Source organism: Arabidopsis thaliana, chromosome 3 (genome assembly GCF_000001735.4).
Source record: "Arabidopsis thaliana chromosome 3, partial sequence".
In the NCBI taxonomy this organism is placed as follows: Eukaryota; Viridiplantae; Streptophyta; class Magnoliopsida; order Brassicales; family Brassicaceae; genus Arabidopsis; species Arabidopsis thaliana.
In genome coordinates, this window is record NC_003074.8 from 4607493 (window position 1) to 4624273 (window position 16781).

The 16781-nt window shown below is 34.7% G+C and overlaps 3 protein-coding genes, 2 long non-coding RNA genes and 1 pseudogene across 9 annotated transcripts; 2 read left to right on the top strand and 4 right to left on the bottom strand.

The window, feature by feature from the left end:
• Window positions 1–583: 583 nt before the first annotated feature.
• Window positions 584–3005, top strand: GRF5 (growth-regulating factor 5). The gene is made up of 4 exons (NM_112250.3): window positions 584–1232; window positions 1512–2043; window positions 2122–2576; window positions 2661–3005. Exons 1-4 carry the CDS (start codon window positions 1034–1036, stop codon window positions 2666–2668), a joined length of 1194 nt encoding a protein of 397 aa, NP_188012.2. The 5' UTR covers window positions 584–1033; the 3' UTR covers window positions 2669–3005.
• Window positions 3006–4238: 1233 nt separating this feature from the next.
• On the bottom strand, window positions 4239–5791 carry AT3G13965 (annotated as a pseudogene). Its single transcript has one exon.
• A 208-nt stretch (window positions 5792–5999) lies between these two features.
• APG12B (Ubiquitin-like superfamily protein) lies at window positions 6000–7365 on the bottom strand. Of its 4 annotated transcripts, NM_112251.4 has the most exons (5): window positions 7269–7365; window positions 7020–7078; window positions 6564–6632; window positions 6414–6476; window positions 6000–6263 (listed from the first exon to the last, which is right to left on the bottom strand). In NM_112251.4, the coding sequence occupies exons 1-5, from the start codon at window positions 7300–7302 to the stop codon at window positions 6204–6206; spliced, it is 285 nt and encodes a 94-aa protein (NP_188013.2). In that variant the 5' UTR covers window positions 7303–7365; the 3' UTR covers window positions 6000–6203. The 4 variants fall into 4 exon arrangements, with proteins under 4 accessions (NP_188013.2, NP_001326256.1, NP_001326257.1 ...); NM_001338095.1 differs by having other exon boundaries at window positions 6007–6263; window positions 6414–6632; window positions 7269–7356; NM_001338096.1 differs by having other exon boundaries at window positions 6010–6476; window positions 7269–7356.
• Window positions 7366–9107: 1742 nt separating this feature from the next.
• Window positions 9108–9424, bottom strand: AT3G02805. The gene has a single exon (NR_140946.1). It is a non-coding gene; the product is annotated as an other RNA (long non-coding RNA).
• Window positions 9425–9844: 420 nt separating this feature from the next.
• On the top strand, window positions 9845–10051 carry AT3G02815. The gene has a single exon (NR_140947.1). It is a non-coding gene; the product is annotated as an other RNA (long non-coding RNA).
• A 1395-nt stretch (window positions 10052–11446) lies between these two features.
• Window positions 11447–12813, bottom strand: AT3G13980 (SKI/DACH domain protein). The gene has a single exon (NM_112252.3). The coding sequence runs from the start codon at window positions 12768–12770 to the stop codon at window positions 11697–11699; it is 1074 nt and encodes a 357-aa protein (NP_188014.1). The 5' UTR covers window positions 12771–12813; the 3' UTR covers window positions 11447–11696.
• Window positions 12814–16781: the final 3968 nt, after the last annotated feature.

Sequence of the window (16781 nt, forward strand, 5' to 3'; positions counted from 1 at the left end):
TTCTTCTTTTTTTTTTTCTTTTTTTTAACATCTATCTGTTCTTCTTGCATCTATCTGATTTTCCTCTGTCTTTTAGACAGTAATAACAGAGCTCACTAAATGTAATAAATAAAAAAATGAGCTCAATAAAAAGGTAAATGGCACTCATTTTTAGGCCATCAAGTGTTGGGATACAGCTGAAATTAAAAAGGCGTCAGCTCAAAGGAAAAAATAAATAAAAAAGATTCCCAAAAATCAATGCACTTTTATAGAAAAAAATACACATAATTTCAAAAAATACTTAAATTTTGAAAAATAAGATGAAGAAAGGATTGAGAAGAGAGGAAAGAGTAGTCAGAGAGACAGGAGCATCAAGTGCTGCAGAAGAAGCAACAGGAACACTGGGCCTGAGTCTCTTCAGATTTGCCAGTCTTTATAGGACCACACTCTTCTTCTTCATCCCCCTTACATACATTTTATCTATTTTTACATTTTACAATATTGGATATTTTAATGTTGTTTTGATTTTACACTACATGGCAAAACTCCTTAAAAGCTCTTGTCCTGATGTGATTCTTTTTTCTTTTCAACACTGTCTAAATATCTCTCTCTTCTTTGTGATCACTCTTTGATTTATTAACTTTCTGATTACCATTCCCCCCAAAATAAACCCTACTAGAGTGTGACTAATTGTATAGTAATCTCTATTGTGTAATAATCTTTTATCTTTCCTCAATACAAAAAAGTAGGGTATATATATAAAAGAGGGAGTGGCCTCGTGTAGAGAAAGAACCTAGCTAGTGTTCATGCAATTTGCATCTGAGGAATATATGCTTAGAAAGAGAGAGAGAGAGAGAGAGAGAGAGAGAGAGAGAGAGAGAGATATCAAACCAGAGGAAAAGAGTGACAGAGAAAGTGGTCATCTTTGTCTGTCTCTGTCCGAAACTCAGGAGCCCTAATCTCTGAATCCATCAAGAAAGCTCTTTCTCTTCCTTCTTTTATGCTTCTGAATTTGCTACATATATAAACTATCTGAAGAAAGCTAGAGAATAAGATGATGAGTCTAAGTGGAAGTAGCGGGAGAACAATAGGAAGGCCTCCATTTACACCAACACAATGGGAAGAACTGGAACATCAAGCCCTAATCTACAAGTACATGGTCTCTGGTGTTCCTGTCCCACCTGAGCTCATCTTCTCCATTAGAAGAAGCTTGGACACTTCCTTGGTCTCTAGACTCCTTCCTCACCAATCCCGTAAGCCCTATACCTATACTTAATTTTCTTTCTTTCATGTTTTCTTTTCTTGCATAAAGTTTCAATCTTTTGTTGATTCTCATGCCCCCAAAGTTTTCAGCTTTATGTGTTTTAGAGTGATTTGGTTTCTGGTTAAAGTCTCTAGCTTTTTTTTTCAACGACCACTTTTAAAAACTCAGTTTCCACAGTCTTACTTTTAATGATTTTGGAACTTAAGGTCCTAATTAGGGTTTTACATCATGATTAATTTTAGGGTTTCGTTTTAATTAAATGATGCAGTTGGATGGGGGTGTTACCAGATGGGATTTGGGAGAAAACCAGATCCAGAGCCAGGAAGATGCAGAAGAACAGATGGTAAGAAATGGAGATGCTCAAGAGAAGCTTACCCAGATTCGAAGTACTGTGAAAAACACATGCACAGAGGAAGAAACCGTGCCAGAAAATCTCTTGATCAGAATCAGACAACAACAACTCCTTTAACATCACCATCTCTCTCATTCACCAACAACAACAACCCAAGTCCCACCTTGTCTTCTTCTTCTTCCTCTAATTCCTCTTCTACTACTTATTCTGCTTCTTCTTCTTCAATGGATGCCTACAGTAACAGTAATAGGTTTGGGCTTGGTGGAAGTAGTAGTAACACTAGAGGTTATTTCAACAGCCATTCTCTTGATTATCCTTATCCTTCTACTTCACCCAAACAACAACAACAAACTCTTCATCATGCTTCCGCTTTGTCACTTCATCAAAATACTAATTCTACTTCTCAGTTCAATGTCTTAGCCTCTGCTACTGACCACAAAGACTTCAGGTTCTGTGATCTTATCTTTAGTTTCTCTTGTTGATCTTTTATGGAAACTTTTATTGATGGATTGTTTTTTGAATTCAGGTACTTTCAAGGGATTGGGGAGAGAGTTGGAGGAGTTGGGGAGAGAACGTTCTTTCCAGAAGCATCTAGAAGCTTTCAAGATTCTCCATACCATCATCACCAACAACCGTTAGCAACAGTGATGAATGATCCGTACCACCACTGTAGTACTGATCATAATAAGATTGATCATCATCACACATACTCATCCTCATCATCATCTCAACATCTTCATCATGATCATGATCATAGACAGCAACAGTGTTTTGTTTTGGGCGCCGACATGTTCAACAAACCTACAAGAAGTGTCCTTGCAAACTCATCAAGACAAGATCAAAATCAAGAAGAAGATGAGAAAGATTCATCAGAGTCGTCCAAGAAGTCTCTACATCACTTCTTTGGTGAGGACTGGGCACAGAACAAGAACAGTTCAGATTCTTGGCTTGACCTTTCTTCCCACTCAAGACTCGACACTGGTAATTAATTAATCTGCAGACGTAATCTTATGATCTATGCTAATTATTGATAGTTTCAAAATTAGTTTAAATTTATTTTCTCAGGTAGCTAATTAAGTAGAGCTGGCATCAATGATGGATCTGCACCAACACACACAACTGTGAAATGTTGAAGAAGAGTCACATTTCACATCTATTTCCGTGGAACAATGAGACAAGACACTGTTTGCAGAATCCTATATGTATTTTTTCTATCTTTTTCTATGTGTGTTAGGTCCAACAAGAAAAAGTGATCCGACAGATATATCTGTATGTGTTCTCTTGCTTTCTCAAGAAATCAGATTTTATTTTACTGTCGCTGATAGCAACAAAAGAAAACATGACTTGATTTGTGAGGGGTATCGTTATATATAATTTATTTGTTTCTTAGGATGCAAGCATCTATATAGTTTCACACATATAATCTAGATTTTTTCTAAGGCCATGTTCTGATTAACTTACTTTAAATGTAAAACATTCATGCAGAGGAATAATAGTAGACTAGGTTGCAAATTCTGTAGGGCAAAGGATACGATTATCCGCAATTAGTTAAAGTTTTATATGTAAACACAGACACAAATAATCAATTACTATCTAAATGGCTGTATGTTGAGATTATCCGCAGGTTATGAAATGACGTTACATAGGCCCAAGTCTTGAATCACGCATTTACGAAACGAGAGTATGGTCAAAACTCTACATAATATGGCAAAACATTAAACTTATTATTATAAGAAGAAGAACCATAAATTTTGTTGTCGTTTATAGAAAACAAACAATCATATACAACTTTTGGTGTATGCTTCCTTCCATGTATGTGCTCCTTTAGCAAAAGGAAAGATGGGAGAGTTAAAAGACAAAACGTCATGACTCTTGATCCATTAATCCTTTTACGTGCGTATGAGTACTTGGAATCATTGGTCATTACCAACATTAATCTTATATTTTTAATATAAATCTCATACGTATAAAATATGTATGCTGAGAATTTTTAAAAGCATGTTGCCACCGAAGATTCTGTGAACGGAATAAGGTCCAGATTAAAACCAGCTCATCTTTGGTCATACCAAACAAAAACGCGTCCTAAACACTTTCATAGTAGGGAACAACAAAATCAATATTATCATTCTTCAACCATGTCAAACTATCCTAACCAGACCGGTTTCCATTAACCGAATCAGGTCAAGGAACTTTCAGACCACCGGAAATTTCAAAAACTCTGATTAATCGGTGTCATCCTTGGCTCTCAAATACGCCCTACCACCAGTTCTAAACTAAACCAGAGGCCAGTTTTCACTTTGCAACATTAACACTAAAGATTCCGACATTTTCTGACTACAAGAGCTATCAAACATGAAAGATTCGATACTTTCTGATTCCAAGAGCTATCAGACACGAAAGAATGACATTTTCTGATTCCAACAGCTAGTCTAAGCAGTTCCTATCTGAAAAATGTCTCAAGCGTCAAAATCAAACCAAAGAGAACTGACAAAGAATCTATTGTCTACGAAAAGCATAACATGAAAAAAGAAACTTGATCTTCCTACCACCTTACTGTGCCTTGAACCTCACTCCTAATAACAACATTACACAAGCAAACCGAAATATCGGAAAACACAAATAAACAGAGGATTTGTGTACAACCATGAATCATTAAGAGAGGTAGAGAACGTAACACACATTTGCGAACTCACAAAATGAAATTAGATATCGGTTTCATCATCTCACAGAATCCCTAAAACAATTTTACATGACTTGAGCCATTCTTTTTTTTTTACTTTCCCCCAACTCTCTCGGTTCCCTCTCTCTAGTTAGCATCGTTAGGCATGTAAATGAAAAACTACACTCCCTTAAAAGAACAAAAAAATTCAGAATACAAAGAAGAAGAAAAAGAAGGAAAGTGTCAAATCCAGAATGTACCCATTTACAGAGGAAAAAGGCTGATGAAGACTTTGAGGAAACATCATTGCAGCAATCAATCTTTCTTAGATCCTCGTCTCAAAAGTGTGTGTTTCCCGGTTTGATGAAAATTCAATAAAATGTGTCTTCCAAATTCAATAAGTATGTGTCATCCTTAGAAGCTGCTTTCTTTTGAAAACCAAGAAGGCAACAACGCATATCTGCAACATTGCTGCAAACCCAGCGAATACAAGACCCACTGTTTTCCCTGTGTTTAATCCACTTTTCTCTGACTGTTTGAAGACCCGAGAAGGAGGAGGAGGAGGTGGAGGAGATGGGGGACGTAACCGCCGTGGTGGTGGTTGGTTTCTATGGGATTCTCTGTTATTAGAATGCGGAGGAGAAGCTTGAGCACGCGGAGGAGGAGGGGGTTTTGAAATCGGTGGCGGAGGTGGAGAAGGAGTAGGTGGAGGAGGAGGCGGCGGAGGTGATGGTAATGGTGGTGGCGGAGGACTCATAACGTTAATAGTGGATTTTGACGGAGGAGGAGGCGTGTTGAACTGAGGCGGAGTCAGAGGAGGAGGTTGCGTATTACCAGATTCAGGGGGAAATGGGGGAGATTGCATAAACTGCTGCTGCGGCGGCGGTGATAAATTCTGAAGCGGAGACGGCGGAGGAGGTGGTGATTGTAATTGAGGTTGGGGTAGAACTTGTTGTTGTGATTGGACAAGAAGGAAGCCATGAAAGGTGAGAATCATGCCGAGAAATAATAAAACAAAACCCATTAATCACCAGAGATTGACCAAAGAGACTCGGATCCAGATAAACAATAACGACGGCTTCTTCCTTTTATCTTCCGTCAGCAGCGCATAGTGGAATTCGATTGTGGCATCTGGAGAAAGATTCCGGTCAACGAAGATATTGATCAGGAGGAGGAGGAGGAGAGAAATCTGAGGAAATAGGTCTTCTTCCTCTCCCTATTTCCAGATTTTATATTCCGACAGAGGATGATGATGATGGAGTCGAGAAGAAGCAAGAATCAAGGAATCACGAATCTGACAACTAATGAATCCCCCAAAATTGACGAATCAAATTCGGAGAATTTCCGGAGAAAAAGTCGATTAAGAAGAACAATTGACTATACGAAGAAAAAACCTTGGCGGAAATTTTCCGGGAAAATGGAAAGACAGGGGAGAGAACAGTAACGGTTTAGGGCTAAATCTGGGGGAAACAGAGATTACGGAGAAATTTTGGGAAAACGTTCATTTTAGATTTCGATTTTACAATCTGTAAATAACAACTCCGTTTTGTTTTTTTGGTTTCTTCTTATTAAGGGAGAGACGAAGAGAAAAATAGTTGAATGTTCCGTTGTGAAACTCTACGGGATCCAATGTCAATCTCCATCATCCTAATCCATCGTGGCATCATCACACACACCATCATCGACTATCAATCACATCTCCTTTGACCATATTCACTTAGTGGGCCTAAGCCCATGTGTTTAATGTTCATATTGCCCATTTTGCAAAAAAATGTTTATATATGATTCAACCATTTTGTTATGTATTCCACTATTCAGGTTACAAAAAAATGAAGGATGTACAACAAGTTTCTTCTACAATTGGATTCTCCTAGCAAAGTAAAGTAGCAGCTTGTATCATCTAGCATATCCATAATTGGACTTTATACTCAGAGATTGATGACGAAGTTTTAACCCCATGCCATGGAACAAGCATAGTTCACCACCAGTTTACCATCAAACCCAAAGTTCTGCAATCATCGAAAACAAGCACAATCTTAAGAAATACATAGAGAACAAGTCCGAAAAGATAATCAAGCTTAAAGATCAAACAAGCCATGCTTGACGATGTATATCTAGTTTCAGGAGCATGGTACGAATGAAATAGTGAAAATACTTGCATTGTATAGATCAATTACTGATTCATCCGGGTTTGGCGAGAAAGCGCTGTTCACATAAACAAACTAACACAGTGGAGAGATATCAGCACACTTGCGGCAAAACCAATGTTACACAAGAGATAAACACAGAAGATATCGATAAATGATTACCAATGAGTCAGAGTGAAGCTGCCGTCTTAGAAAATCAATCACGTTAGCAAACTTGTCACTCCCTGAAACCTGAACTCACCAAAGCAGAGCACATATATAACAAAGCTAATAATCAAAAGATTATAACTAATTACAAAGCTAATGATTATGATGTTGCCTAATGCCTAGTTCTAGTTGATCCAGAGACAATGCTAACGAAGTTTCCTATCAACCAACAAAATCCAAAGAAGAACAAACTGGTGGATTTCTCGTAAATAAAATATCGTGGTTAAACAAACACACATACATTGTATCAACTGAAGATCTCAGTAAAAAAATCATCTAATCATATCCTTGACAGTGTTCTATATCGCTAATGGAAGGTTCCAATACACATAAGAACCCTAATTTCATCTCATAGATTAAGTTTGGTGATTCGCGAAAGGAAGGAATGATTGATTACAAAAGAAGATATACCTTGAATTTAGATTGTTTCAGTATCGGAGCACCACCAGTAGCTCGCAGATGAACAACAACTGCGACGAAATTAAGGAAAAGAAAACCATAGACACGATCAGATTAGACTCGTACAAGAGAGAAATCATCAAAAATTCTCATCAGATTTAAAACCATCTTAAGTGAATAACAGGTTGATCGAGGTTATGGTATAGTAATCAAATGCAAGAGATTCAATGGAAGAAGAAAGTCAAAGAATCAATGGCTCACTTTTCTGAACAGAATTCGGAGATTCGGTCGCCATTGTTGCGACTTTGGAAGTAGAAAAAACTTGAGAAGAACGATTTTGGAGGAAGTTAAAGATTTCTTTGGAATTTTGGATTATAGAAGCCCAAATTATTTTAAGCCCATAATTTGTAAGCCCAACCTGGCCCTTCCGATTTTTAAAAGGCCTTGTTTTGTTTTGTTTTGGAAACAAAAATCTTGAAAACTGATATCTCAGTGAAGAGGAGAAACTATAAAATTACCAAACATTCAAGTTCATACTCTTCAAAATTGACGAAAACGGAGATACAAAAAGATCACAAAATGGTATGCTCTGTAACTTAAAATGTTAAAATGTGAAAAACATTTTAAATTATATTCATAAATAAAACTTTTTAATTTATGTAACCAAAAGATCATAAAATTGTGAATGAGATGCGATTTTATAAAATTGATTATATATAAAAGAAAATATTCATCCTATTATTATATATTAGTCATCTGTTGGTTAACAATCAAAACCGTACGTACTGTTGTATTTCATATAGATATTACATGATGAGAAGGACTAGACATATATTGAAAACAAGACGATGACATTGACCCATTTTGAGATAGATCAATCGTTATCGCTATAAAGTTTTGTCGAATAATTATGATATATAGGGATATGGTCCAAAAGATGGATAGAAGACAAGCTCATGCATTAGGCATCATGCATGGGCACTCGATATTAATGATTTGGAGTTATGTTTATGACGAATCCAAAGGCAATAGTTATATGTTCATCTTCTCTACAGTCATTTTCATTGTATCCTTTCCTTTTTATACAAAACTTGTATATATATATATATATATAGCAGTTGGAAAAAGATAATCAAATATTAATGTGTATTTTTTTATTTTTTTATTTTGGTGATCCCAACAGTTGTGCTATATATTAATTTGTCTCCTAACAAAATCACAAGTTCACAACCAACAAATCACGCAAAATATAGCAACTTCTAATAATGAGTAATACTAATGAGCCTCAAAAAAAAATTGAATTGAAGAAGTGCATATATACGCCAATATGCCACCGCAAATGGTGAAAGTTACATGTATTTCATCATTTCATCGATGTTCAAACAAAAAGATGCAACCACGACATAACTTGGAATCAAACAAAAATATTCTTCCTCTCTTTTAAAAATTTGGGGGTTTAGCTTCCAACATTCTCTTCCCTTTTGTTTTCCTTCTCGTGTCTTAAGTCTTGACCAATAAACAAAATTAGCCTAAGAACACAGTACAATTAAGATGTGTGTGAAATGATATGACTAGAAAGCAATTTCAATTCACTTTCAGTACCCATTTCTAAAGTATATTTATCAACGGTCTAAATTGTGCAATGTCATATAATTAATGTGGAACGGAAAAAAATATACAAAACTGCTATACTTATCCCACAACAGGTTGAATTCGTCCAGCAAATTGATGATCATTATAATCATGAGAGAATAAGCTAAACAACAATCAATTTTCTTATTTAAAACGATATATGTATTTTTGTTGGCATCGTAAATTTTAAAAACAAAATAAAGGAACACAGTGTTTGCTACTTTATATCTGGTCCAGTGTGTGGGATCTACAAATTTTGATGTGGAGTGTGAAGATTTTTTCATAGGGATCAGAAAAAAACGATCAGGAGTTAACACGTCTGCACGTGGGAGAGTTACGACACATAAGTGGCCACCCCCGTCACGTGCGGGCTACATTTATATCCACTCGTTTCTTCCTTTTGGTCCGACTTCATTGGTCCATCTCGTCGTCTCTTCTCGGCTTCTCCAAACATTTTCTGATTACTTGATCGTTTTCTCAAATTAATTAACACTTTCATCTGAATTATTGCCTTTCAGCAATATATCATTCATCGCTATATATAATATATATACATTCATAAATAGAAACTTGATTAATATTGAATTCGACGTAGATTTATTAGAACTAGCCAGTTGTTGACACATGCACACACAAGAAAGCTTTACAATAGTGTTGAGAGTGACCCACCATTTGCACCATATGTACCGTTTTACTACGACATGTACACGTCCGCGTGCACACTCACAAATAGAGAGTGAGTACTGTCGAATTAAATATATATATAGTGGATGGAGACTAGTGCGTGTGTGTCTTAGCTTGTGTGATTTGAAATGGTGTAAGCCCTAGCTAGCTACTTAATATATAGAAATAGCTGGTAATGCATGCGAATGACGAGTTGTGCATGGTTGATATGGGACATTGTATGCCCCTTAATTATTCTTTTATCTTTGTAACATATCAATCTTATATGGTGTACATATAAGATATGTAGCTGTCCAAAATAAATGCTTTTTATTGATTTGTTGTCTCACGACGAAAATTCTTCGTTAAATACGTTTATATACACCCATATATTCTATATAGTCGCGGTACTCTATTATTAATGATCTAGAGAAAATCATAGTGTTAAATAAGATATATACAAAAAATAATAGAGTGTTTCTATATCCTACAAATACAACCGCTGATTTAACAGGTGTTTCTATATCCTACAATTTTTGTTGTTGTCAAATTCGTCTTTACCGCCATTTTGGTTTATACTATAAAAGAGTAATTAGTTACTTGTTTAATTGATTAGATTTGATTGTTGCAGTCAAACTTTTGAAATTAATTGGCTAAATCAGCACGTTACTCTCATGATTATATTTTCACTTTCATAACTCCCCCACTTCACCCACCACAAATGGGGACAAATCCACATATATTATACTTACCGACGTAAGTATCCGTTTGTACACTAAACTTTTTCTTTAGTTATGTCATCAATTCAAAGTCGCATATATTTGATTCTTTAGTATTTTGATAATATATACAATACCGTAAATATCAGTTGTTTTTTTTTTGTTTTTTTTTTCTTTTCTTTTTGACAGCATTGAATTATATATGATACATTTATTTACTTTTTTCTTATTGAAACTATTAAAAGGATTGATTCTCGATTATGCGGGAATTGCAAGCTAAGCTACAAATTGAATAGTAAAACAACCGTTTTATTAAAGTGATCTAAAACAAATGTAAAGAAAATAAAAGTGGGAAGTTGGGGTTACTAGAGTATGCGATCTTTCCTTTGTATCGGATACTTTTGACCACATAGCCATATTAGCCTTTTTTTTTGTTTGTATAGGCAATAAATCTAATCGTGTTTATACTTTACTTATTATATAAATACATATATTTCAAGCTAAGCAGCATGTTTGTGTTAGCTTTAATAGCTTATCATAACGCTATGATTCGGTGGTCCAATTAGTTGCTTTGAACCAAATTTAATTTTGGGCATGCTCTTTTTTTGTTTTGGTCATGTAAGCTTATGCAAACAAATTTTCGAAATATGAATATATTATTATGATTTTACAACGTTACATGTGTGGATTCCTTATCTTTCTATCAGTGCAATCAAATCGAAGGTTGACATGACAAGCTGACATAATGTACGTAAAACATTAACAACACATGCTTCGTTATATTAATATAGTGTTTTAAAACGAAACTCTTACCATTCTAGTATGAATTTGCATGCCGTATTTAGAGTATTAAGAAATAGTTAATCACAGACAAAATTTGTTCTAACAACATCTACAAAAAATAAATTGATCAACTTAACAGAATCTTGACAATTGATAGATATCAAAGACTATACTGACGTACGTCCATGATCATCTTGTGGTTTAATCATCCGTGATAGGTCAGTGAAAGGAATGTATATAGTTATAAGAAACAGACGAGACTGATAATGCATAATCCAACATTATAATCTTAAGCCATGCTTAGAACAAGACAAGCCAATCCAATCACGTTCAGGCAACAGAAAAGAAGAAGTACTCGAAAAAGAATCAAATATTGGATACTATTGTCCATGACATTTGAGACCATGTCTCTTTCACTTTTTTCCCCATCTTAGCGATCATTGTTAGTAGCATCAAATCAAATCTTCTTTACTTTTTAGTTAATTAATATATTTTTTTGTTATCAACTCAATCTTTTTCTAATTATAGTTTTAATTTGACCTAAAACAGAGTAAGAAACAAAGAAAAGACAACGACTCTCTGCTAGCTGTTCTAATTGACGACAGAGAATAGAACACTTGACTTTCTTTTTTTCTTCGGTCACCTCTACGATTCTAAAACTTGCTAATTAAGCTGCTTACTTATGAACTTATGACTAAAATATATAAGTTTAGGATGATCATATTAATTAAAATAGATATCTTTATAAACAAGTTACTTAACAAAGAGACCAGCACAAAAAAAACCGTTTATAGGAAGCGGTAAAACATTAGTAAAAAAAAGAAAATCCCCATGGGGAAAAACGTTGATCTAAAAATTAATGACCCCCAAACCATTATGGATCTAATAATAATTATACAATTAAACCAGTAGCAATGACTCGATTCATATTATCAAGACGAGTGGTTTCGTAAACCGGAAGCTCTTCTCTATACCTCTCGATCCCAATAGCCGACAGATTCTCCAACTCGAATAGATCAGAGCTTGCACAACTCGCAGCATCGTCTTCATCATCTTCTTCTACGTTATTGATGTTCGTAGTTGTAACTTTGTTCTTGTTATGGTAAGTTCTAAGAAGATCTTTGGCTGCTTGGATGACACGGCGATGCTCTTCCACGCGTTTAGCTTCGTTGTTATCGTAGAGTCTTTCGTTGTTATAAGCGTAAGGCATGGTAAAGGAGGAATCTTCGTCAAGGATCACATTGACTGGACAGAACCGTACGGATCTTTTTGATTTGCCGCTAGACGATGGAGTTTTGCTCAAGCAAGACCTAGAGAAGGACGACGCGGAGGAGCATGTGGAGGAGGAGTGTGGTTCTTCCACGACGGCGACGGTGGTAGTTTTCTTGTGCTTCTTAGGGTTAGTGGCGGCGTTGGTGAAAAGAGAGTTAAGGAAAGTAGCGAGTCTGCCGCCCGGAGAGATAGGTTGTTTGACTTTTTTCAAGTCGGAGTAGATCTTTAACGCTTTTGATTTCGTTCTCAAGAAGCCACCGAGTTCTTTAGGTTTCTGGACGGCGGAGGAGTGGTCGACGGATGATGTTCGAATCGGTTTCGGTTGTTGACGAGAAGAAGAAGGAGGAGAAGCGGAAGATTTGGAGCGTCCGTGGAATGAATCTGACTCGGAAGAGGAGAATCCGCTTGAATCAGAAGAGCTAGAGTTGGAATGTCTGAGAAAGTCTGTCTTCCTCCTAGATCTCTCGAAATCAGCGGCGATTGAGCGGCGGTGATAGATAGGAGAGATTTCACGATCTTCGTGTAGAGAAGCGTTACGTTGTTGGTGGTGATGCTTCTTCTTCTTGATGGATTCGAGGGGAGGAGGGGGGGAGGAATCGTCGATGGAGCGGTAGATTTGGTCGAGGAGAGTGGAGGAGAAAGAAGGGTTACGGTGGTGAGATGAAGATTTAGGTTTCTCCCAAGTGATCTCCATTAGAGGGAAGAAGAGGAAATGGAGGAGGAAGGATATGTGAGAGAGAGCAGAGGAAGACAGAAAGAGTGTGTTGTTTATAACAAGGCAGACAAGTGGTAATCATTGCCACGTGTCTTTCTCGACAACTCTCTGCCTCGTCCCCCACAAAACTAAACCACCAATCATCTTTTTACCCTCTCTTTTAAAAATATTTTTATACTCATGGTAAAAATACATATATACATGATCAAACAGAACTGATGTTTCTTTCATGTTATTATTGGGAGAAAAGTTGTTTAAAATGTTTATAGGATTACGGTATGCAAGACGAATATCGGAAAGATCAAAAATCAAAGCTTAGTAAAATGATCTAAGATCTATATGTATGAAAATGGTAAGGTTTAAGAATTAAGAATTTTGTCTTGAACCAAAAGAATTATGGGATATCACTGCTGGGTTACAGAACAGCTTAGACTTTATTCACATGACACGACCCAAAGATTCACTTATATGTGTTCCCTACTTATAAAGTAAAAGATTAAAGTTGTTCCTTCCTCATCATAAGTCTTATTTGTTTTTCTTTAAGTACTAGAAAAATAAAAATATGTGAGTTATTTCAGCAAACCCAATATTGATTTCTTGGGTCCATTAAAACTTTTTTTGTTTGGTTATTTATCTTCCAAACTCACTAATTAAACAGTGCAAAACTACAAGCATTCTAATGGTTTCATACACATTTTTTATACTAATTACACAACATTAATAGTATTGATAATTTATTTGTGAAGCTTTTTGGACAACAAACCTATTAGAAAACTATATCGGTGCGATACTTTTTGATCATGGTTTCAAGAAAAAACCACGAGGCATTAAGAAAGTTTGAGAAACTCTAAATCTAGGAAAAGGATCGAAACTCGAGAGATACACTAATCAAAGAAAAAAAAACTTTAAGTGAAGACATAAATAGTCACAAATATAAAAGTGAATTAAGGATATATGGTTTGGTTAACAAAATACCGAATATACTTAATTTGGTATAAAAAGGAACACGTCTGTACTGAGGTTTAACTCAATTTTCATTCGACTAAATAATCACTGAATTTGTGAAACATCGAAATACGAGATACAAAAGAAATTTGCTTTAGACAATAATAGAATCTATGAATTTACAAATTATAAATTTGAAGAGAATTTATCAAATATTAAAGAAAGAAAATAGGCGATAAGAAAACATTAAAGCGATGGCGATTTTGCAAAAGCCTACAAACGCTATAGGCTTAGCTTTAAAAAACAGAAACAAAACTAAGAAGCAATTTTGTATTTGTGAAGTGTAAAGACTGGTTAAAAGAAAGAACTATTGGATGATGAAGAAACAGAGTCAAGTAATGCGGCTAAAGAGGCTCTCATCACTCATTAACCTAACACCCAACTAGCATTTCTCATTAACAACCATAATTTTGCAACCCACTTTATTTGGTACTTGAGTTCCTAATCCTAGCTCATATTTATCTTCCATCTACGTAAGAAATTATTGGGATTGATTATTGGAAACACCCTATATAGCTAGTTTACATCTTAGCTATGTGACCATCACTCGAACTTAAAGCTCAAATTTCAGTTTAGTCCAATGTATGTAACAATCTATATATACTAAGAAAATGGTATAAGAGAATAATGTCGAGGACTTTTGGGGCATGGTTATATAGTGTGTTAAAATAGCGTTAATTTTTTTGACATACTGAAATCTTCAAACAACACAAATTATCTTATAAATTAGTCAAAGATAGCGTTTGTTTTAGGATATGTCATAAGAAGAAACTAACTTTTACATGATATTAATTTCTGTAAGTTGTCTTTAATCAAATTCACTTAGATTTGAATCTAAAATAAATGAGGTTAACTGTAGACGAAATCAAATCAAATAATCAAACAATATATTTATGATTATAAATTTACAAAATGTGTTATATATAGGTTTGTGACAAAATTGCAAGGAAGGAGGGCAAAACAGCAGGGAGACAACAGTATAATGGAAATGATTAGACATAGACAGCGGGATTAAGACAATATCATCTATCTGATTAACAAAATCAGGCTTTATTAGCAACTAGAGGAGTTTTAATTATGAAGAATTACTGTGAACGTCGCTTTCTTTTACCATGTAAAACTGACCCATGACAGTTATAATATCGATTATCATCTTTTTGTTTTTCTTAACAACTTCAAACTTTCATCTTTATTCTATACTCAAGTTTTTTTTTTTTTCAAACAACAATAACATAGCATTATTTGAATGAAATATTTTATTAAAAAACAAAAAAGTTTCTAATTCAAAAATTTAACTCAGTTATGATGATTACATTATGTTAACATTCTATACTGTCTTTTCAGGTTTGATCTCTTACATTTACAGCTTCATTTTAATTTTGAATCATTGAGATGATGAACGTATGTCTACAATTCTTTTGAACAATTGTATATTGAAGAAAAAAAACATGTCTTAATATTTAATTAAACGCAATATCAAATTCTCCGAAGTAAGTTTCAAATTAAATATTCTTACGCACACCATGGGACAAAATTAGTATAATTAGTCTCCACATGTAATGATATGTAAAGCTAATTGCTTATACGGTTTAGCTAACGGAAAGCGCTTTTGATACACAAAGAAGGAATATAAATACTAATGACTTTTTAGCCGCAAGATCTTTGGAAAATTATATAGTTTCGTTATCTCATATTTTTATTTTAATGGTGTTCTTAAATCTTAAGAGAAATTCCAATAATAGAATGATGCTAATAATGCATAAGCATGCGGTGCCTAGTTATATTGTTTTTTTTTTTTTGAGTGGTGTCGTTTGTGTAATATAGACAGGAGATCTAAAGTATTTTAGTAAATTTAAAATGTAAATCTCCCTTGCCAAATTAAATTTGGGTTTGAGATTTATGTCTGAATAATACAATGTTTAATACTTTAATTAGAGAATGTGTGCCAGGAAGAAGAATTCATGTTAAAAAGATGATGGCGCTCATTTGCAAAATGATTACTCCCGTGGCCTAAGGGAAACTCCATTTCTTTTTACTATAGTACATATGTTCATGAATCAATTGAAAAACAATTGAAACGAGTTATTTTTGTAAAGTAACTAGTTTTTTCTATAAAAAAAAGGAATATGGGAAATTCGACTATTGAATGCACACAACACAGGCATGTTATTTTTAATGAACGCCCCTTCGATTCCACGAAACTTCACATTCGTGGAGCTCTTCATTAAACGGACCCATCTTCTACAATTAATATCGATCCTCTGTGTGTGTGGAACCGTGAATGGGTATATATATATATTTGGAACCTTATATCAAAATGATTTAAATGAAAAGTGCGTTATAGTTCAAGACTTCAAGTAATGTTAAGTCTTAATAATTACTACATTTCATTGGGTAAATTTTACATGTTGTATAAAAATCGTCCATGTCAATCTTACAATCTCTCAAGTTTTGTAAATATATCGCATATCATATATGCTGTTGCGCAACAAAAAACAAATGGTTTTTTTTTTATATACATATGATATCATCTTATAACGCACACCATAGGCAGAAACAAAGAGATAAATAAAGAGAAAAGATCAAAAGAGCTACTATGTACAAATGAACAGAAGTTGCAGGGGATTCCACGCATGTGTGGATATGATAAACAAAAGAAAGACAAAAGATTCCGATCACATCATAATTGAGTTGGTGCATGCAATAGCAAAAGCAGATTCCATTTCAATCAAATAGCTAAAGAGCACACTCGTCCAAACTCTTTATGAGAAACGTTTGATTTTAATATTTTCCCTCTAACAGCCCAACAAACAAGAATATATACTTACTATTATGATACCATACAACAATGTTGTTGGTGTATATATCAGTCAGTGTATGGATATCTATAAATCACTCCATTATCTCTGATTTGACATGTCAGGTTCACAGTGACATACAACGTTTCAAACTTTTCATCGTTCATAGAAAACAATTTCCTACTAT

What these genes read in the sequence shown, in the direction of transcription:
- GRF5 (NM_112250.3), top strand. Translation starts at nt 1,034, where the DNA reads ATGATGAGTCTAAGTGGAAGTAGCGGGAGAACAATAGGAAGGCCTCCA. An exon ending in ACTCCTTCCTCACCAATCCC is followed by an intron (nt 1,233 to 1,511) that starts GTAAGCCCTATA and finishes TAAATGATGCAG; the next exon opens with TTGGATGGGGGTGTTACCAG. An exon ending in ACTGACCACAAAGACTTCAG is followed by an intron (nt 2,044 to 2,121) that starts GTTCTGTGATCT and finishes TTTTGAATTCAG; the next exon opens with GTACTTTCAAGGGATTGGGG.
- APG12B (NM_112251.4), bottom strand. Translation starts at nt 7,302, where the DNA reads ATGGCGACCGAATCTCCGAATTCTGTTCAGAAAA. An exon ending in TCCGAATTCTGTTCAGAAAA is followed by an intron (nt 7,079 to 7,268) that starts GTGAGCCATTGA and finishes ATTTCGTCGCAG; the next exon opens with TTGTTGTTCATCTGCGAGCT. An exon ending in AGCTTCACTCTGACTCATTG is followed by an intron (nt 6,477 to 6,563) that starts GTAATCATTTAT and finishes CCACTGTGTTAG; the next exon opens with TTTGTTTATGTGAACAGCGC.
- AT3G13980 (NM_112252.3), bottom strand. Translation starts at nt 12,770, where the DNA reads ATGGAGATCACTTGGGAGAAACCTAAATCTTCATCTCACCACCGTAAC.